Consider the following 22593-nt stretch of genomic DNA (forward strand, 5'->3'; position numbering starts at 1 on the left):
TATTTTTTTAAGCAGATCAAATATTGATTGGAATATTTTTTCGGTATACACCGGCTCTACAGAACATAACATGTACGCATGCGCGATTGACCGGAATACCTGCTTTTCAACATGGCAGATTATGACAACCGAGGGTATGGAAGGGAACGTTATTCATATGGGGGTAGTTTTGATGGGTATGGTCATGATTTATTTTGCATGCAGACTATTGTGTTTGAGCATACAAGTAGATGCTTTATATGGATCTCCGTTATTATCCTGATCGAATGTCCTGTGCGCATTCATGTTGTTTTGTGCTGATCAGCATCGCTTTGGAAGCGTCGGAGTCTCAGAGTCTGACCATGTTTTTCCAGTTGATTGTGAAGGATTTATCACTCTAATTTCTGTCTTTATATTTGTTTTCACTTCTGCATGTGCATTTTTCAACATCACCATAATGCATTTTATTATTTTGTGTGGAGCGCCTATGCATTTCCCCCCTTTTTTTTCATTCTCGGCTGCAACAATTCGTCCATTCATTGATTCAGTGATTGCAGTGCTGTCATGGCAATCTATCAACTACTGACATTTTGACGATTTGTCGATTGAACTCTGACAAGCCTGAGATACACAATGTATAGGGATCGGACATCAGACGCAAATGCCCCATTCATGTGATCTGAAGGCGATCAAACGTCTTGTTATTTATACGTCGTAATTTAAGTGGGTCATTCAGCAGACATATCACTGTTTGTTTCCCTTGAATTCATAAAAATCGTCTGCTATCACAGTGTCAGTACTAGAAAATCGAATGTGGTCAACACAGACCCACACTGAGTTATCAGCAATGAAATGATAATTATAATTCAAACAACAACATAGCAACAGCATCAGCAACAAAACAACAACAACAATAAAAATGATGATGGTAATGATAATAATAACAATACCAATAATAGTTATAATGATAAAAATATTTTTTTAAGAAAATGATGATGATAATAATAATAATAATACTAGTTATAATATTTTTTTTTTTAGAAAATGATGATGATTGTAGTAACAGTAATAATACTAATTGTCAGGACAATTCACTATATGACCAATTAACGTTGACTAGACGGTGCACCGCCATAGGTGACTTTTGTCAACATTGAGGGGTCAGGTTGAAAGACCATTTTTTCATATTCTAACAAAGCTCAACAGCTGCAACCAGTTTCCTGCCAATAGAACAATGGTTAATCGTTGGCATTGCCCCTTGACCAAGACTGTAGTGAACAAGCCCATTGTGTTGTTTTGGCATGAACCGAAGCCTGTGACTCTGATCAGAGCATCATTTCTAAAAACATATTTGGTTCTGGGGAGTGTTTTTCACACTGAAACTTGGTGGTGAAAGAGTTCGTTTGTTCGTTCTTTAGTTTAACGTCTTTTCACTGTAAGTGATATCAGACGAGGGAAGAAAAAAATCGAGGGGGGGACGGGATTACTGTGTACGTATACGAGTAAGTGAAAGTGTGTGTGTGTGTGAAAATTATTGATTTAAGTTTTATTTAAAAAATAAACAAAAAATCATAACAATATAACATATTTCTAATGAAAAACTAACAACTATAACAGCGAACCAACTGGACTATTTAACAAGGAGTTGAAAAAGTCATACATTAGCAATGGACTGCTGAAGATCGTCATCACTGAAGATGATTTCAGTTCAGGGATTTGAGACTTTAACATATCGCAAGTTGGTATATGATCGGTTGTTATGTGAGCACCACAGATGCAAGAAACATTACTGACATATTTTGTCCTAAACAATTCATTTTCCATCTGCAGATTAGAGAAATGATTTGCCTCTTATGAAAATCATTATGATAATGTTTTCCCATGAAACCATACATTTTCTGTATGTTCTTATATAACTCCGAGTTACCAGTGGTGAAAGAGTTAAGTGTGACTATGTGCTTAATTTGTGAACAGTAAAGCACTGTGGTTTACAACTGATTTTTTGTTTGTTTGTTTGTTTTGTCATTTTTTGGCGGGGTGGGGGTAGTCAGGGGTGAGGGAGTCTAATTTTTTGTGTGTATTCGTTGTTTGACAAAGGCGTTGCTTTTCAATAAACATTTTGAATGCCAGAGTGTTTTGACTTTACAGGTCCATATTGGCATTGACACCTGTTGCCTTCTGGATCAAAAAAACAGTGGAAGAAAAATAGTACAAAAATGTCACTTAGTAGTCCGTATCTTCCACAGTTTTTTTCTGCTTGTGGTGGGTCCTTGTGTGTGTGTTTCTGTGTGTGTGTATGTTGTGTAAACTTTACCATGTTGTTGCTGTTTTTTAAGAGTTCACGGGAACCTGTTAACTTTATAACAGTGTACCTTTCACATATGCCAAACACATTACTATGATTTAAAGGAGAAAAAAAGCATGAAACAATGATGAAAGTTTCTTTTCAACTGAAATTGCATGATATATAATGAACGTAGCAATTATTACTACCATGCACTAGTCCTGACTTTGATGTTCATCAGACAGTTGCTACCATGATTTCAGTGGGAGGGAAATAATACTAACACTAGTTCTGAACTTTTTTTTCTTTATAAGACTGCATTATTACTAGGTGGTGTCAGTTAATCATTTAGAGTTTTTATTTGTGATGAACTGGTACTGTATCAATGTGAAATAATGATTGAAGTTTCTTTTCAACTGAAATTTCATATCATGAGTGGAGCAATTTATACAGTTCTTGATGCATTAGTTCTATATATTTGCCTTTGTGGTTTTATAGTGGGTTTTTTTTTTCAGAATTTAAAAACAAAATGAAAACAATCACATGAACACTGATAACAGCTTTGGCGGCAAAAAAATTACTAGCTGTACATGCATGTGAACACAGAACTCTGAGGCAAGATTAAGGAGAGTAGCAGTGAGGCCTTATGAAGTTATTCTTGCATTTCTTTGAGTGTCAGACAGTGTGAACATGTCTTAAGTCAAGGTCTGACGTCTTGGTTTTCTGGGGCTTGTTAGTCTTGTTCCCTGTCTGTCGTCTTGTTTGTACTTTGTCTAACTGACTGCTTATGCCCACTATTAATTCTTGTTTGGGCTTTAACTTTGGGCATATTGTGGGGGAACACATGATTAGATTGTTGAGGAGCTCCATTGCCACTCATGTGTCTCTGCAGCTGGGTTTGAGTAATTGTGAGTGTGCTGGTTCATGTCACTTTGATTTCTGGGCTTTTTATGGTGTTGGTGTAATTCAGTCTGCTGCAGTGGAGTTTGGTGATTTGGTGATGCTTTCCTTTGCATTGTACCAGTGGGCTTCAGTCTGTGGTGTATTTGTGTGTATGTGTGTGTATGCAGGCCATATGTTGTGTGTGCACGTGCTTAGTCAGTATACTGGAATTTGTGTTCTTGTTTTGATTTGCATGTGTTTGATTTGTTGTTTTTTGTGTGTGTTTGTTTTGATTGATTTTCTGCACAACGTTGACAATAGCAACTATGAAAACATGATAGGAAATGAAAGTGATGTTGTTGATCATTTGAAGTGATTCTGGTAATCCTGATGATGATTGCGTGCTCTAACTCTATGGAACATCAACAAGAGGGGGCGGGGGCATGTCAGAAGTGGGTATAGAAAAAGCCCAGTATTTTAGCTTGAAACCTTCATTTTGGGGTTTTCATCTACTATGAAACACTCTAGATGAAAGCTTCAAGCCAAAATATTGTTTACAGTGAGTTTTTGGTTTTTAATATTAATAATAATAATAATAATGGATACTTATATAGCACACTATCGAGAAATCTGCTCTAGGTGCTTTACAAAAACGCTTTTGTTAACATAAAACATTATATCTATGTTACATACCTACACCAAAATGTGACTACACACACACACACACACACACACACACACACACACACACACACACACACGCTGCATACATACATTTTAACATACATGTGTATCTAACAGCTACCCTAACACATATGCACACATAGGCAGGCACAAATAATATTGTATGATAGTGTTTGTGGGTGTGTGGGTGGGAAGGTGTGTGTGTGTGTGGAGGGGAGTATGTGAGTGCTTATGTGTTGTGTTTATGTTTAAAACAACATGATAGCGCAGGAAACAAGATAATTGCACTTGGTTGTTGTGGCTGATACATTTGCTAACATTTTGGCAATATTTCCATCCGAAATATAAACAAACTTGAAATTTTGATTCTTCTTTTTCTTTTTCTTTTTTTTCATTTTTTTTTCACAAAATATGAGTGCTTTCTTTTTCTAAAAATCTGAGTTATCTTCCCCTGATTGGGAATTAATCTCATCCTGTCAATATTGAAGTTTTGATAACTATATTCTCTATTCATTTTCCTTCAAGAAAATATATACTTTTACATGCTTTCAAGCATGATTTTATTTTTATTTTTTTTAATTTATATATCTATTTATTTATTTTTTTTAGAGGTTGGTGATTAATTTACAAAAATCACTGATAGTTTCATGAGTTAAAGGGTTAAAATGACATCACAATATATTTTAAGATAAAATTAAAAAGGCATTTGTCTGATCTTCAGTTTTGTCATATTGACTAATTGAGTCTTGGCTACATCTGTATAACCACAGATTATTTTATTTTATTTATTTTATTATTCTTATTTTTTCAAACAGTTGTTTTGAATTTGACTTGAGAAAACATGATTAACAACTAAAAAAAAGTCTGTACAAGCTGTTGAAGCTCCAAGGTGAGATCAGTACTTGGTGAGAACAAGTGCAACAAACTGCATTATTAATATTAGTAGTAGTAGTTGTTGTTGTAGTAGCAGTAGTAGTATTGGTAGTAGTATAATTCCTTGTTTTATTTTTTAAACTGCATTGTTGTTACTTGTAGTGGTTTAGTAGTTGGAGCAGTTGTAGTAGTTTTTGTAATATTAATTTTGTTACTAGTAATGTAGTATCTTAGTATCATTATTTTGTCTTATATCGTTTAAGTGAAAAGACGTTAAACTAAAGAACGAATGAATCATTATTAAATTCAATTTTATTATTTCTCATTATAATGCTAATTGTCACATCCATTATTATACATGATGATGATCATTGGTAACATGGATTATCATTATATAATTATTAAATTTTGCTGTTGTTTGTTTTAAAGACGAGCAGTCACATGTTTAACAACAATGATTGATTTAAAAAAAAAAAAAAAAATGAGCGCATGCACATGTATACACATCATATTAACAAGCCCATACAAGCTTTTATTTCAAGAATTTTAATGCCTTCTTTTCACCCATTTTGGCGATATGGAAGATTACAAATAAATACATGGGAACAGCAACAGTGGTATGTGGCTCATAAAAAGAACAACAGAAGAAACAAACAAACAGCAAAATCCTACCTGTCCACCTCACAGTTTTACTGATATAAATTATGCAAGCTCGAGCTGATGTTGTTTTTTTTTCTCCCTTCCGTGCACCTTGATTGACTGAGTGAAAAATGTTTCTTTTGAAAATTGGAACTATAAGCCGGTGATCACACTGTGTTTTGCTATTGGACATTGATTTGTAGAATTATACATAGTCAGTGATAATTCATCGTCAATGTAAAAGTGATAAGGCATTTCACAGTGCGCTGTTTCCTATGCTCAGGCAACAACAACAACAACAACAACAAAAATGCATACACATTGTCACTGACACATACAGTCCTCCTTCTTACTTCCTCAGAGACTACGACGACAGAGGATACAGATCGTACAACGACGGAGGAAGACGAGGAAGTGGCTACGGAGGAGGAGGTGGTGGCTATGGCGGAGGTGGTGGAGGCGGGGGTGCGTACGGGGGTGGAAACCGAGCTGGTGGCGGGGGTGGTGGTGGTGGCGGAAGCCGAGGAGGAGGAGGGGGCAGGTCTGTGCCGTCCGACGGCCCATACACAGTCTACGTGGGCAACCTCCCCCAGGGTCTGGTCCAGGGAGACTTGGAGCTCATCTTCAAAGACCTCAAGGTGAGAACAAGATGATCTCTTTTTTCTGTGATGACAGGAAAGGAATATTTTGAGGTGAGAACTAAACAGTCTCTTTCTCTGGAAGGGAAAGGAATATTTTGAGGTGAGAACTAAACAGTCTCTTTCTCTGGAAGGAAAGGAATATTTTGAGGTGAGAACTAAGCAATCTCTTTCTCAGGAAGGAAAGGAATATTTTGAGGTGAGAACTAAGCAATCTCTTTCTCAGGAAGGGAAAGGAATATTTTGAGGTGAGAACTAAGCAATCTCTTTCTCTGGAAGGGAAAGGAATATTTTGAGGTGAGAACTAAGCAATCTCTTTCTCAGGAAGGAAAGGAATATTTTGAGGTGAGAACTAAGCAATCTCTTTCTCAGGAAGGAAAGGAATATTTTGAGGTGAGAACTAAGCAATCTCTTTCTCAGGAAGGGAAAGGAATATTGAGCCCTCTGAATGACAGATTGAGTGGTGGTTTGGGTGCTAGTCTTTTGGATGAGATGATGAAGCAAGGTCATGTATGCATGATGCGTCAGGAATAACCCATGGCAACAAAAGCATTGTCCCTCACAGAATTCTGTAGAAAAATGCATTTTGATTGTGAAACATACACACTTGCAGACAGAAAGAGTTATCAAGAATAAAAGAAAAGAAAAAAGGAAGTGGTGCTGCATTGTGGGTGTGTGCTCAACCTGGAGAGCACAGCCCGAATCAGACACAGAGAAATCAGTTGTGACAAAAAGGATGACACAGTATAATTCAAGACAATACAGTTACTTTTTTTTCGTAGGCAAAGGAATGCTGACCACTGAGCCATCTCACAGCAAACTGGTTAATTTCTTTCTCTGAAGGAAAGGAAAATTTATTCCTCTCACAACAAAATAAATGATTTCTGTATCAGGAGGAAAAGAACATCTAGCCACCTCTCAAGAAAATAGAATTTAATTACACATATTTAACCGTGACCCATCTAGTGCAGACTCCGGCAGGGGTCTGACATTCCTGCCTGTGCAAACTACTATCCGCCTATGCGGAGAAAACGAAACTACGGCCGATAACCTCCTGGAAGTAGGTAACCTCCTCTTTCCGGCAGCCATTATGACTCCTGTTCCTGTGCTTTCCATACGGCTAAGTTTTTTGTATTTTCTGTCTGTCTGTGGATTCTCTGGCGTTCTTTTTTTTGGTCAAATTTTGTCTCGAACCAGGTCACATAATTATATGGTTCAATTGGGATATCAGGCTAAATAGAAATCTGTTTGATCCCCCCTCCACTTGACATGCTTGGGGTGAGTCTGTCAAAGTTACTGCTGTCAGTAGGGCACTTAGTAGGTGGTGTCCTGTGTACGTAAAACAGTAACTATTGAACACCACCAAAGTGGCTCAGCAACACTGCATGGTCTCCATTGGTGTGTGGCCTTCTGGTGACCCAACATCGGTAGTTACCTGTGGACTGCCAACAGTAGGACTTTAACAGACAAATCTGGATGTGGCTGTGCATAGAGGGGGGGTGGGGGGGGGGACTCAGAATAATTGATGGGGAGTAAAATGCTGCAGATGATGGGGCAGCAGTAAAAGAAGAAAGAAAAGAAAAGAAAGATCTTTCTTTCCTCTGGATGATTCAGTCATCTGATGACAAACAATCACAGATCCATAGGCACCGAAAGGTCATTGCTTACCGTATGCCTTCAGAAATAGAAAAGAGAAGACTGCATTGAGGTATTGCTTGCCCATTCAGATTATTGTTTGACATGTGGAGCTCTGAAGGTCCACTGATCATGGTGTGCGCTCGGCAATGCTTCTCAATATAAAGTTGATGCGGATGGCTAGTATATACATGCGTGACTTTCACAGTTGCGTCACTAAACTTGTTATTTTACAGTTTGGAATATCTTTTCTTAAAATCTTTTTTTTTTTTTTTTTTTTTTTAAGTGTCCTTTTTTTTGTTGTTGCCAATACTTTAGCCTGAACATGGTTTTAACAAACAAACTGAAAACATGCCTTGAAACAGAACGGATGTTATTTTTATGCGCCTGTGAATTTTATTCCTTTCTTCTTTAGAGAGAGAGAGAAGAAAAAAAAAAGATCTTGGATTGACTTGTGGAGGGTTTTCTTTGCTTCCAGGTAAAAAACGTGCGTTTGGTGCGAGACAAAGAAACTGACAAGTTCAAAGGTAAGAGATGTAGAGTTTGTTTTCACTCTCAATACAGCTTGGGTGCTGCGTGTACATTTTAGCCTGTCTGTTTCTTTCTTTGTATTGATTAATTGAGAGCATTGATTTGAATGATTTTGTGAATTTGGAGGGAGTGGGGGTGTTGGGGGAGGGAAGAAAATGAAATGTGGACCGGTAATACTTGAAGTTCATTTGATCAAATGGGAAAGAAGACAAGAAGTCAGCTAATCTCTGGCAGTCTCTTCCGCTAAACTTCCATATTACGAGCCATCTAAGCTCTGCAACAAGAAGGAAGAAAAAGAAAGAAAAATACTCTGATTCGTGTGATATATATATATTTTTCTTTTTTTTTTCTTTTTATAGATTAATCATCAGAGTGAACATTACATCATTTAAAAAAAACAAAAAACAAACATTTTTATTCAGTTTTTCCATTTTTACATTACAAAACATTCTCACATCAAAATATCTACACACACAAGAAAAAAAAACCGACAAAAAAAAGGAGAAAAAGAACCAACTAGGATATATCAAGATTATTAAATGAAAATAATAATAGAGTACACTTTATTGATGAAAAGTACACACATGCACGCACGCACGCACACACACACACGCACACACACACACAGACACACACACACACACACACACACACTTTTTCACTCATATAATCATACTATATTCATACACACATAAACATATTCATAAACGCCGGAATTTGAAAAGCTTGATGAATTGGGGATTGCCATTTACGCTATTGATAAACACACACAGATATATATATATATATATATATATATATATATATATATATATATATATATCATCTTGCACTGAGGAGCAAAACACAGAATAGATAATTTTACACCCTGTACTAGTTGATATATGTATTTGTCACTTTAGTTTCCATCTCTAAACAGGGCTTTATATGGAAACCATGAACATTACATCATAGCCGTGTTGAACAAAGAACGGCAACCATGCAGAGAATGAGAAACAGACCAACCAACAAGACAAAGCATGAAGAAGATCCCCCCCCCCCCCCCCCCCCCCCCCAAAAGTCAGTGTCAGCTTGTGTGCTAGAAAAATGGATTTCAGATGGTTGGTGAGAGTCAGTGGCACAGACTCCAATAAGGGCTGAGTTGTTTCTGCCATGCTAGCAGATGTTCCAACTACTACACTTTGATTGAGGGTAGCATGCTCTGTTTGAGCATCACGATGCTACATTCACAATAAAGATGCTTCACTGAAGTTGTGAAAATCAAGCAGTGTTGTTTGGTGGTTGTTGTGTTTTTTTTTCTTCTTCAATTTTAGTTTGATGTTGTGAGCCAGCTGAACTTGCGCAAAAGGGGAAGGAGTATGCTCTGTGCTTTCAGCCAGTGAGAATGTTCATTGTATGGCCTGTGATAAGCCTGAGCCAGTCATAACTCGGTTTATGTTTTTCCCTGCTTCACATTCAGGAGAATTAAATTGTTCCTTCCAGCTCCTGTTCCCCACCAGCGTTCACCTACCTCCGGCACTCCTTGTTGTTAGAAAGAAAATGTCTGCCTGGAGAAATAGCCTGTGATGAACTGACATTGACAGCCAAGAAACAAGCGTCCGCACAGTACTTCCAAGAAGCTTACACTTACAGCAAAGAATTCCCGTGTATTTGACCATTGTCTGTGAGCCCAAACCACACTTGTATGCGCCGTGTGTTGGCTTGACTTCAGATTGTCACATGACAGAATGAATGATGTTCAAGTTCACTTTAGAACCTTCAGACACGTTGAAAGGGAACAGCTGCAGCAACGTCAGTTTCTGTGTTCTTTTGGAACGCCAGTGGGACAAATATTGAGTGTTGGTGCTGACTCTGTCATGTGCTGGTGTGCTACGCTCGAATCATGAAAATGCTGCTCTAAAGTCTTACTTGGGTTGGCAGGATTTGGGCTTTATACTTTTGTCAAGGATTAAAGCTTTTAAAAAAAAAGTTTTTATATCAGGCATTACCAAAGACAAAAGAGACATATGTTTATGAAAAAAAAAAAAAATCACCTCATTAAAGCTGACACCGAAACAAAATGTCATTATTTTCTGTTGTAATTTCTTTGTTGCTATTTTCTCTTCTTTAAAAAAATCAAAAAAGATGGTTTTGTTTTTGAGAGCCAAAATTAGGGTGATGGAGATAGGAATTGGAACTCATCTCTGATGTATCTCCTGGTACCTTGTGCATTTACATGTAATTATAGTATTATTATTTTTGTTTGTTTGCTTTGAAGGGAATGATGGGTAAAGCTCTTAAACTGACCCCATTCTTTTTCTCTGTTTTCTTTTTCTTGCTAGTTTTCTTTATTAATTAATTTACACTACATATTGTTTATTGATCCCTGATTCATGGCTAGGTTTATTAACCCTTAGCCTGCTTGCATCACATTATACACCATAGGTTGTGCAAATGGAGGGCCGGGAGGGGACTCCCGGAAATGATGCTGGCAGTTTAGTTCAGCTCAGAATTTGCTGTATATGTGGCAGTCTTTTTTGTCTTTTTTTTTGTGTGTATTTGTTAGTCTGATTCTAACTAGTCAAAATGGCTATTGTCTGCTTCAACCTGGTATTGTCACCCTCACTCAGTTCAATGTCATCAACATCAAAGTCTTTGTCCCCCATGTCTGCTTTATCATGCATTGTTCATTGTCTCAGTTGCTTCTTCTAGTGTGATCATAATTATGATGCCCAGCCATTTTGATTTGCCATTGGTGTATTTTGTAAAGTTTGTCAGGTGTTTCCAAAAGCAAAAGAAAACGAAACAAACAAGAGCGTGCACACACACACACACACACACACACCACACAACATACACAATCACTCACACACAAACACACGCATGCACACACACGCGCGCACACACGCGCACACACCAAAAGAAAAACAACAAACATACATGTGTTAAAATACAGTTGGGCCAGTGATGGCCTTATTTCCTTCTGTCGAAATGGAGCTTCAAGGAGGAGCTACTCGTGCACTTCATTGTCTTGTCTTTTTCCAGTATGCGGTTTGAAAGTGGTAGGGCGTTGGCTCTGGATGTACGAAGTACGTCCACACAGCGTTGTCAGCGATTCGGAGAGAGGACATACGCTGTTCGTCCACCAAGCAGGCTAAAGGTTAACAACAATACAATTTTTTTTCCCCAATTATTTATTATCTAACACTCCAACTTATGTCATAATATCCTCATGATGTTGTAGCGTAGTGGGTGAGAGGATAATCATTTTCTTACCAATTTCTTTTTGACAGGGTTCGCCTACGTCGAGTTTGAAGACACTGACTCCTTGCAGGAAGCTTTGACATATAATGGAGCGGTAAGCACTCAGTGTTTTTATTCATTGACACTCCAGTTGTAGGCTTCTTTTTTTTTTTTTTTTGGTGTGTGTGTGTGATATGTATGAGGTTTTTTTTATATTGTATTATGTATTTTAGGTCATCAAGATTACTGAGTAATGATTTTCAGACATGGTTATTTGGGAATATAGTGTAAGAGATGGCTAAAACAATTTTTTAAAAACTTGTTGTTGCTTTTCTTTTTTGTTGTTGTTTCATTTTCTGTCACGGCGGGGTGGTGGGGAGAACCAGCTTAACAACTCAGCCAAGTTGAATATTACCCATTCTCGCCCATCAGAGCATTGGCGCCAGTTGGACTTGATATGACTCCATGCTTGCTTCTCGTAGTCCAGTCAGCTGATCATTATCGATTTGAAAGGGGTCTTCCACCAGACGTACGCTTATCTAAATAGTATCCTTTAAATCCAGACACATTAAAATAAATCGTTCAGATTTGTATGTTTATGTACTTTGAACAGAACTCCGATGAAGGAAAATTGGGAATTGATCCAGGACCTCAGTGGACGTCTTATAGATACTATGGCAACACTTTGTGCAGGACGCCAGCTGATATAGGCACTGAATGAGTAAAAAAAAAAAAAAATTAATGACTTAATTGTGTTTGAGAAGGTTCACATTGATAATAATGATGTTGATATTATGGAGGTTTGTTCTGGTGTTCAGACTGCATTATCATGCTGTACTCCACGTCATCCTGTTCATGGTGGTTCCTGTCATGCATACACCCAGCCCTGAGTTGACAGAGCTGAAAAAGAAAAAAACTGAGGCACCGTTATTGCATTCACCCACCCCCCACACCACCCACAACACTTTTTTTATTCAGACAAAGGTTTACAGATACAAAATGTATATACTCTGCTCATTAGAAGGTACAGGCTGAAGACATAGTGATGTTCTAAATACTGACAAGTTATTGGATTTTTACTTTCAGTTGTTTGAGGACAGAAACCTGAGGGTGGACATCGCTGAGGGGCGCAAGAATGACCGGGGCCGAGGGAGAGGAGGTGACAGAGGTAATGCTTCGTCTTGGGCGCGTGCTTTGGGTTGTGGTGGATGCAGCATTCAGTAGCATCCCTAAGAGTGGAGTGTTGGCCTGGTGGTAATGTGTCCACCTAGGAAGTGAGAGAATCTTGAGTGCACTGGTTCCAGTCCCACGGTGGCCAGTATTTTCTCCCCCTCCACTAGACCTTGAGTGGTGGTCCGGATGCTAGTCATTCAGATGGGACAATAACTCGAGGTCCTACGTGCAGTGTTCATGCAGCGCACGTTAAAGAACCCACAGCAACAAAAAAAAATTGTCCCTGGCAAAATTCTGTAGAACAGTTCACTTCGGCAGGAAAACAAATAACACTGGAGGCAGAAGGAAATACAAAAAAAATGGGTGGCGCTCTCAGTATAGCGACGCGCTCTCCCTGGCGAAAGCAGTGTTCACCAGAGATCAGGGTTTGAGGCCCCGTTTTGGCATGGTGTTGTGACCTTGGAGAAAGTTATATTTGCTCATGATTTTCCTTACTCTAACCAAGTGTGAATGGGTACCTGACTTTTCTGGTGAAGCAGAGGATTTTTTTTTTGCTCATTTCATTGTTTGAAATCAATCAGTTGCAAATCAAGATGATAAAACAGTGTCTATGTGGGTGGGGTGGGGAGTGGATTCATTGATTGATTTTAGGACTTTGACAAGCTGTTCGTATTGATGTGAGCAGGATAAGGTAAAAATGTTTTGACTTCTACCGTTGTGAGCGAGATAACGCAAAAAAACTACTCGACTGGTATTGATGTCTGCAGGATTTGGTAAAATGTTTTACCAGCATTGATGTGAGTAGGATAAGGTAAAAATGAATATATTTAACTGGAAATGATATGAGCGAGACGAGGTAAAACTATTTGACTAGTATTAATGTTAGAAGAATAGCGTAAAAATATTTGACTAGTATTAATGTGAACAGGATTAAGTAATAGCATCCCCCCACCCCCCCAAAAAACTTTACTACTATTTACGTGAACAGGATTAAATTTAAAAAAACAAAAAAAACAAAAACAAACTTGACTGGTATTCATGTGTGCAGGATAAGGTGAAAAAAATTGACTACTACTGATGTGGGTAGAATAAGGTTAAAACAAAAATTACTGGTGTTTTGAAGGAAGGTAAAATAATGCTTTTTAAGTCTTGATGTGAACAGGATGTGATAAAAAAAAAAAAGACAAGAAAAAAAAAGACCAGTATTGATGTGTGGAATAAGGTTAAAAAAAAAATCTTGGACTAATATTGATGTGAACAGGATAAGGTAAAACTATTTGACCAGTACTGATGTGAATAGTATAAGGCGATAAAAACAACAACAAAAAACCATTTGACAAGTATTGGTGTAAGCAGGATAAGGTTAGAATATTTTACTCATACTGATCTCAGCAGAATAAGGTAAAAAAAAAACACAAAAAACCCCAAAATTTATAAATGATTTCAGTTCTCCGAGAAATGGGAGGGAGAGACTGGCTTGCTCCTCACACATACACACATACAAAAAAAAAAAATCTACTTTTTTCTTCTTTTTTTTTTTTTAAGCAGGTGGTCGACCAGGTGGCGGTGGCCCAGGAAGAGGGGGAGGCAACTGGGGAGGACAGGGGGACGACTACCGTGGAGGAGGAGGGGCTGGCCGACAGGGAGGGGGGCCGGGTGACTACGGCCATTTTAACGACCGTGCTCCCCGCAGTGGAGGAGGACGAGTAGGAGGAGGAGGAGTGGGTTATAGAGGCGGTGATCGAGATCGCTATGATCGAAGTGGAGACCGGGGGGGACCTGGCGGCTACGGAGGGCGTAGTGGTGGTGGTGGTGGTGGTGGTGGTGCCGGCGGTGGTGGTGGATATGATCGGCGCCAGCGAAGAGACAGCGGTGGTGCGTCGCAAGAGTTTCGGGAACCTTCACCAGGTAATGTGCGTTTGGGGTGGGGATGGGGTGTATTGGTGTGTGTGTGTTGTTTTGGTTTTTGTGTGTGTGTGTGTGTGTGTGTTTGTATGTGTGTGTGTGTGTGTGTTTTGGCATCCTTCTGCACTACTCATACGTATGTAATAATAATAATAATAATAATGGTATTTATATAGCGCTGGATCTTGTGCAGAGACAAATCAAAGCGCTTTCACACCAATCATTCACACGCATGCATAACTCTAATACTGTAGAAACTAAAGACAAGGAAGGACAGGCAAGGGAGGCTATTTTGGGAAGAGGTGGGTTTTAAGGCCAGACTTGAAAGAGCTGAGTGTGGAGACTTGACGAAGCGAAAAAGGAAGTTCACTCCAATTGCAAGGTCCAGAAACAGAGAAAGAACGGCGGCCAACAGTTGAGTGTTTGAATCTGGGTATGCGTAAACAGAGTATGTTGAAAGGGTCAGTGTCCAGCATATTCAAAACAACTGTCATCGTCCAATGACATTTTGCATCTGGTTCAGTGTGTTCAGAAGTGATCATGATGCAGGGGAGATCCAGGTCATATGATGGTGGAATTTTCATTTCATGTTATTGTGATCCAAGCTCATACGTTTACTAATTGCTTTGAGCTGGGGATCACTTGTTTAAAGGAGGTGGGGGAGGGGGGTGGGGGGGGGGGGAGAAAAGACTGGGATTGATTTTTCACTCTTTCAAGGTGTTCCTTCTGGGTTTTATTTTTTGGGGGAGGTGGAGGGGGCTTGGGGGTGGGGGTTGTGAGGGGGAGGGCGGTCATACTTTGAACTGTGGTAAGAAAGAGCCATACAATCCGGAGTGTTTTATATGTTGAAAATTTTTATTAAAATATTTTGGGGAAAACGCACAGTATAGTTCAAAATGCTGAAAAAAGTGTGATGACGGTATGATAATATACTGAAGTTTCTGTTGGTCTGGATTGTGTATGATGTCATGTATCCCACATTCTGCGAATACACCATTTATCATCCGCTTCACTACCGGACCTTGAAGTGCAATCATTTTGGCATCCATTTTCACTTCATTAACTTCTTTGTGTGTACTTTAAAGTTTTAATTGATTCTGCTTCTCAAAGGTTAACATGATCCCAAGAACAGCCAAGTGGCGTAATAGCCGAGTGGTTAAAACGTTGACTGTGAATCTGAGGGTCCCAGGTTTGAATCTCGGTAATGGCGCCTGGTGGGTAAAGGGTGGGGATTTTTGCCAGTTTTGCCAAGGTCCTGTAATCCATGTCAGCATTTGGTGGGTTATAGAAACAAGAACACACCCAGCGGTCCCTCAAAACGGTGTATGGCTGACTAGCTACATAGCGGAGTAAAGAAATGAAACGGTCATAGACGTAAAATATTACTTGCCTGTATGAGTGTGTTTGTGTGACTGAAACCTGATTGAATGACACAGGAAACGAATGATGAGCACCCAGTGGCATCTGTCGGTCGGCTCTATCCAGGTAGACAGCCTGTTGTGTTTGCAAAGCGCTTAGAGCTTGTTCTCCGTTGGAGGATAGACGGTGTATAAGTATTCATATGATCATCAGCATCATCGTCAAATCCTTCTTCTTCTTTGGCGTTCGTGGGCTGCAGCTCCCACATTTACTCATATGCACACGAGTAGGCTTTTACGTGTATGACCGTTTTTACCCCGCCATGTAGGCAGCCATACTCCGTTTTCGGGGGTGTGCATGCTGGGTATGTTCTTGTTTCCATAATCCACTGAACGCTGACATGGAATACAGGATCTTTAATGTGCGTATTTGATCTTCTGCTTGCATATACACACGAAGGGGGTTCAGGCACTAGCAGGTCTGCACATATGTTGATCTGGGAGGTCGTAAAAATCTCCACCCTTTACCCATCAGGTGCTGTTACAGTGATTCAAACCCAGGACCCTCAGATTGACAGTCCAACGCTTTAACCACTCAGCTAATGCGCCTGTCATCGTCAAATCCAAATAAAGAATGGTGACTGACTCCTTGACCTGCGTTATCTCGCTCAGTGATGTGACAGCCACTTCTTTGATGAGCGTATTTTGTCAGCAGCTGTCAAGGTTTTCTTGTTCGTTTGTTTGTTTTGTCCTTTGCATCAAAGGTGTTATTTTTTTTCTTATTGAAACATTATCATCACCGTGATCATTAACCCTTTTTTCTCTTGCATGAAAGGTTATATTTTTCCTACTGAAACATCATCATCACCATCATCATTTACAGTTCCAATTTGCATATTTCATACATATATCACTGTTGAAGAATTAAATCAGGGCTACATCTGTGCTGTATTTGATACATGCCAGTGTATTCTTTTTTTGGTTTGATAATCATTCAAACTTTTCTTCTGAACGTGTTGCAAAATAGAAACATCCATGTAAGATGATTGTCATTATAGTGCACTGCAGTTATTTTGTTAAAGCTGGCAATGGGTTAACGTCAAAATGTGGGTGCCTCTGCTGCAGAGTCCGCATCCCGACGACCCCGGTTAAAGCTCTTGCCCCGCACGGTGGACAAGCCCCTCAACGCCAGTGACCCCACGACGCGAGACAGCAAAATCTTTGGTACAGGCCGACCCCGAGATGAAGCCAGGGTGGAGGCCAGCCGCAGCCGGAACACCAGTGAGAGCAGTCACTGATCGTCGCCGTCATTCTTTTTTTTTCTGTTTTATTATTCTCATGTCATGGTGAGTTTGTATGGGTCGTTCTCAGGGCACTGTGTGTTTTGTTCTTCAGGTTGAATGATCTTTTCACTGCTGTTGCATTTGTTCTTTTCATTGAACATCTGTTCATTGTGAGAGGTATTGGACTCACAAAGAGTGTGTGTTTGTGTATGTGCATGTGTTTGTTTTTGTGTATGTGTGTGTGTCATGGAGGGTTGGTGGGTGGGGGCAGTGGGTAGGAATCGGTCTAGACAGGAAATTCCCCAAAGGATATTCTGGCTTCCGTTGGAATTGGAATCCACAAACTCCCAGCCCTCAGCCTGGTGGTGTAGGGGTGGAAGTCATCCAGATTTATACCAGATTTCCTGATTTAAAATATTTGATTGTGTCTGTCTCGAGATCAGTAAAACAAACCTTCTGCTCGTTTTTCAGATCACATAACAGATTAATGGACAAGTGAAGTCACATTTGGCAGATTCCATTAAGCTGCAGTTTCAAGACATGCTCTCTCTTGAAAGAAAAAGAAAATTCTTGACTGACTACGCTAACATTGTCGTCATGTTCATTGCATGCCAGTGTTCAGAAAGGTGGTACTGAATGAACAAGAGTTAATAAAACTTGTTGAACATTCAGACTGGCTCACAATTTACAACTCTTTATTTGCCATTTTGCCTCAAAGTCTGTTTCTGTGGGAATTGTTCAGAATGCGATAGTTAGCGAAATATCTGAGCAGTAAAATAATGGAAATGATGATGAAGATGGAATGTTGAAATGTTTTCTGGCCATTGCAATACACACAACAGTTAAATTGACAAGAAGTATTGTGAATAATAACACTATAGTCCAAGTATATAAAAGAATAAATAAAATAAATAAACAGAAATGAATGTTTTTGTTGCAGAGTCAGAGTGACAGCAGCTGAAACCCCCCTGAGGCATATTTTCTGTGGCCTAACTTCCGTTGGATGTCCACTGACACTTAGCCTGATCCTGACGTGTTTTAAAAAAATAAATAAAAAAGGAAGAAGAAGAAAAAAAGAAAAGAAAGAAAGAAGAAGAAAAAATGATGATAACTTTGACCTGTGCATACTTGGAATCGGCTTGCTTACCCTCCATGCTGCTCCTGAGAGCGGGGGCGTGTTCCGAGTTGTGCGAAGTGACGTTGTTGTGTGGGACTCCCAGTGAGAGTGTCGTCGGGACGAGGAAGCTGCAGTGGCATACCAGTGGCAAAGTTCAGTGTTTCAGGCGTTGTGTTTTTATCACGTTTGCGTACGTTGATGAACCTTTTAACGTGCGGTGCAATGACAGTGGTGGTGTGACGGTGACGGTGGTGCTGGTGGTGTTGACTGGCGAACGAGAGACCCTTTTTAGATTGGTTCCTTTCCCTGCGTCCGATGTGGTAGTAGTACTAGCCTCTTGTGCGGGTGGCGCTTTGTATATGAGACGTTTTATTCTAGCTGTATCATATGGAGAGTGTTGCCTGTTTGGTAAGTTGGCACCGTGTGGGGCTTACCGACAGGCGGTATTACCTTGTATGTTGTGCACATGTTACGATGGTGATTGTGTCTGGGTAGCACCATTCTTCCATGCTGTACATTTTATGGTAAGCGTCTTTGGTCCCTGTGAACACCAGTATTGTTGTTTTTGTGTTGTTGTCAGTGATGAAACAATCTGGTGATGGGGTCACCTGCCGCTGTTGGGAGATAGTGTTGCCATGTCTGCTCCTTCTGACAAGCTCTGTATATATATGTGTGTGTGTGTGTGTGTGAATATGTTGGGTGGGGGGAGGGGTAGAGTCTTGTAGAGAATTTCCTAGCATCTTTCCAACTGTTGTGTGTGTTTTCAATTTGTTTTGTTTTTTTCTGTTTTTGTTTTTGTTGTTTTTTTCTAGTTGGGTGGGGGTGGGTTGGTGATGGATTTAATCATAAGGAGAATTGTCCATGTGGTTTTTTTTATTTTTTATTTTTATTTTTTGACAAAGGCATTCTGAACACTGTAATATGTTGACTAAAGTTAGTTGTTCCCAGTTTTTCATCACAAAATTTTGGGAAAAACGTAACAGCTGTTAAATGAACGGGCTCTCCTTGGTGTCTGTCAGTGGAATTATCTGTTATCTTTTGAAAAGTTTGTTCATGGTTGTTATTGTTAACGTTCTTCATGCTGGTTAAAAAGTGGTAAAAATGAAGCCGAAGGAATCACCTTTGTGTATGTTATCACCTTTTTTTATGGTGGTTAAAAAAGTGGTAAAACAATGAAGTGTATGTCGACAGAGTATGTGAGGTGGAAGCTTGTTGATTCCTACAGTACGGAAAGAAGCGACTGAAAAGGAGAAAGAGGTAAAGATTTAAGATTAATACATAATGAAAAAAACATACTTATACAGGCATTTCTCTTCCCAGGGCAGTGTGAAAAGTGCTAAATTCTTTCCTGGTTTTAAATTGTCTGAGCAGGGTTTGCTGTGGGGCTGTAGTTTTAGTCTTTCCAGCTCCTGCTTTGTCACCTTCAGAGTTATGGACTTTTGGTCATACAGGGTAGACGGGTGTGAAAGATAGAATCAAATTGGCAGAAAATGTGGAAGGTAGGTGAGAAAGATTTGTGGCAACAATTTTAAAAAAATGGCATTTTAGTGAGAAGCATTACTGCGTGGAAAGAAAGCAAGGGGGGGGTGGGGGTGGGGGGGGGGGGGGGGGGAGTCAATTCATTGCTTCGTCCGCTGGTTTTGATACTGTGAACTGTGTTTTGAAGTGTCTGTATTTCAGAATGAGAGCTTCTATTTGCATTGCTTCAAAAATGTGTAGGTGATTATTCTTAGTAGTTATGTAGCACAGTGTTGTTTGGTACTGCTACCCTCATTTTTGCAGCGTTTGGAGCCATATGGCAGCTCTAACTTTTGGGATCTTCTAAGCAGAGATGTGGCTGGATTAATCTTTTACTGATGGATGATTAACTCTCTCCATATGAACGGCGAAAGAGACGACGTTAACAGTGTTTCACCCCAATTACCATCATCAAAATATTGCAAGCGGAAGGCTCTTATACTGAAGAGGTGAATGCTGACAATGAATACCACAATTCTGACGACGGAAGCTAAAGGTTGGGTCATTCAGACACCCACTGGACATACGAGGGGTCTGTGTAGAGGAGAAGAGAGGACTGGCCGTACTGAGTGAGTTAATCACTTTAAACTGTATCAATAACAATTAACTATGTGGATTGAATTTTGATGAAACAATTTATGTCAAACTGGTTGATGCAATAAGAAACAAAACAAACAAAAAAAAAGAGTGAAAGTTAGTCAAGGGCTAATGTTTTAGTGCATGGAAACACCGTCTCGATCGAAGGTGAAGAAACACTCAAGTTTCTCAAAGGTTTGGCATCAAACAGCTTCCCTGAGTTGTGACACGGATGACAAGAGGAGCTGCAGATAAGTAAAGGAAAGAGAAGGATGGTATTTTAAGATGTCATCCAGCCTTTCTTGCTCAGAAGATCCCCGGCAGTGACGGGTGACCCCACAGAAAGAGGATATATTCTGTACAGCTGATTTTCGTTGTGTCCTTTCTAGTTCATGGATGTGTATAAAGTGTCAGTACAACAGCTTTATTGTGTATAAAATATATATTTACTGATTGTTGTTCATCTCGCAGGTTTTTTTTTTTTTTTTTTTTTTTGCCATTGATACTTCAGAACCCATCAAGAAATATCTTCACCTGTAAATTTTTGTGATTTGTAAACCACGTTTGCAAAAAAAAAAAAAAAAAAAAGTATGAAAGCTGTGTGTGTTAATGATTTAATAAACTGCGTTAATTGCTTTCTTATGCGAGAGTGCATGTGTGTGATCTGGTAGTTTGCTGCTTTAGCTACAATTCAGGTTAAGCTTCTGTAGGTTTCAATGAGTTTTTGAGCAAGAATGCAGTCGTGAGAATGTTGTATCATGGAAACCAAATAGAGACTGCAGCTTGATACCTGCAAACGTCCATTCTGTTCTCTCTCTCTCTCTCTCTGTCAAATAGGCACACACACTTTCCTTATATTTCTAAATATTTTTCTTTTCAGTTTCTTTGTAGATCGCTTGATGCAAGAAAGCAGTTGTGGATTATTTAATTTACCATCTTAAAATATAATATCAGTTTTGACTTGGACACACACACAAGTTTGAATTCTAAGGGAGAGAACCATGTTTTTTATTTTATTTGGCATGACAACTTTCTTGTCTTGTGGACTTTTATTATGGAAGTGAAGAATTGGCGACTGTTATCTCTCTCTCTCTCGTCTCTCTCTCTATTTATTGATTCATATATATATATATATATATATATATATATAGATAGATATAGATATGTATTTGGGTTTTTTGGGTTTTTTTTATATATACGGTACTGTAAATCCTTTCCTATATCACATTCATACCAATCAGGATACATACAAATTGACATTGTCTGCTTCATTCTCCCTGTATGTTCTTAGTTGTCTCCATCAAAGCCTTTGTTCCTTCAGTCTGTTCACACCACTGTCTTCTCTGTTGCTACATCGAGTGCAAAGAGAGGCGCATGACCATTGCGGCTTGCCATCACGGCACAGTAAACTTGTTTCAGTGTGCCGAAAGAAGAGACACGAGAAAGAAAAAAAAACAACTGTTCCAATGCAAATGGTAGGTGTACTTGTAGACCTTAAAGAAAAAAGGAGTGGGGGGTGGGGGGGGAGAGAAAACTGTAGAAATACAAATGTTAGTTGTAGCAAATACAAATATAAGTTGTAGACCTTAATAAAAAAAAAAAATCATTTTCAATACAAATAGTAGTTGCAGACCTTTAAAACAACGACAGAAATAGACAAGTAATTCTGAACTGATCTTACAGAAGTTATAACGTCACTCTCAAAATCATGCATTGTCATGGGTTCATCCACACATACTGCAAGTCTTTGTCAGAAATATCCCGAAGTAAAAGATGTGTGAGCCAACATTATCTTTTCTCTTGAAGCCTGAGTTGCATGTCTGGCTCATTGGTACTGATACGCTTTGAAAATTCCTATGGCATTCAGAAAAGAATTTCATAGTGTGTTTTTCTTGGTAATTCTTCTTCTGCATTCGTGGGCTGCAACTCCCACGTTCACTCATATGCACACGAGTAGGCTTTTACGTGTATGACTGTTTTTACCCCGCCATGTAGGCAGCCATACTCCGTTTTCGGGGGTGTGCATGCTGGGTATATTCTTGTTTCCATAACCCACCGAACACTGACATGGATTACGGGATCTTTAACGTGCGTATTTGATCTTCTGCTTGCATATACACACGAAGGGGGTTCAGGCACAAGCAGGTCTGCACATATGTTGACCTGGGAGATCGTAAAAATCTCCACCCTTCACCCACCAGGTGCCGTCACCGTGATTTGAACCCGGGACCCTCAGATTGACAGTCCAACGCTTTAACCATTTGGCTATTGCGCCCGTCGTAATGCTTTAACAATT

The 22593-nt window shown here is 39.4% G+C and overlaps 1 protein-coding gene across 1 annotated transcript; it reads left to right on the forward strand.

Moving 5' to 3' along the window:
- The first annotated feature begins 111 nt into the window (after positions 1-111).
- LOC143287933 (eukaryotic translation initiation factor 4H-like) lies at positions 112-21775 on the forward strand. The gene is made up of 8 exons (XM_076596175.1): positions 112-134; positions 5703-5979; positions 8093-8141; positions 11418-11482; positions 12454-12535; positions 14089-14448; positions 16929-17149; positions 18027-21775. Exons 1-7 carry the CDS (start codon positions 112-114, stop codon positions 17099-17101), a joined length of 1029 nt encoding a protein of 342 aa, XP_076452290.1. The 3' UTR covers positions 17102-17149; positions 18027-21775.
- Positions 21776-22593: the final 818 nt, after the last annotated feature.

This window comes from Babylonia areolata, chromosome 12 (assembly GCF_041734735.1).
Source record: "Babylonia areolata isolate BAREFJ2019XMU chromosome 12, ASM4173473v1, whole genome shotgun sequence".
In the NCBI taxonomy this organism is placed as follows: Eukaryota; Metazoa; Mollusca; class Gastropoda; order Neogastropoda; family Buccinidae; genus Babylonia; species Babylonia areolata.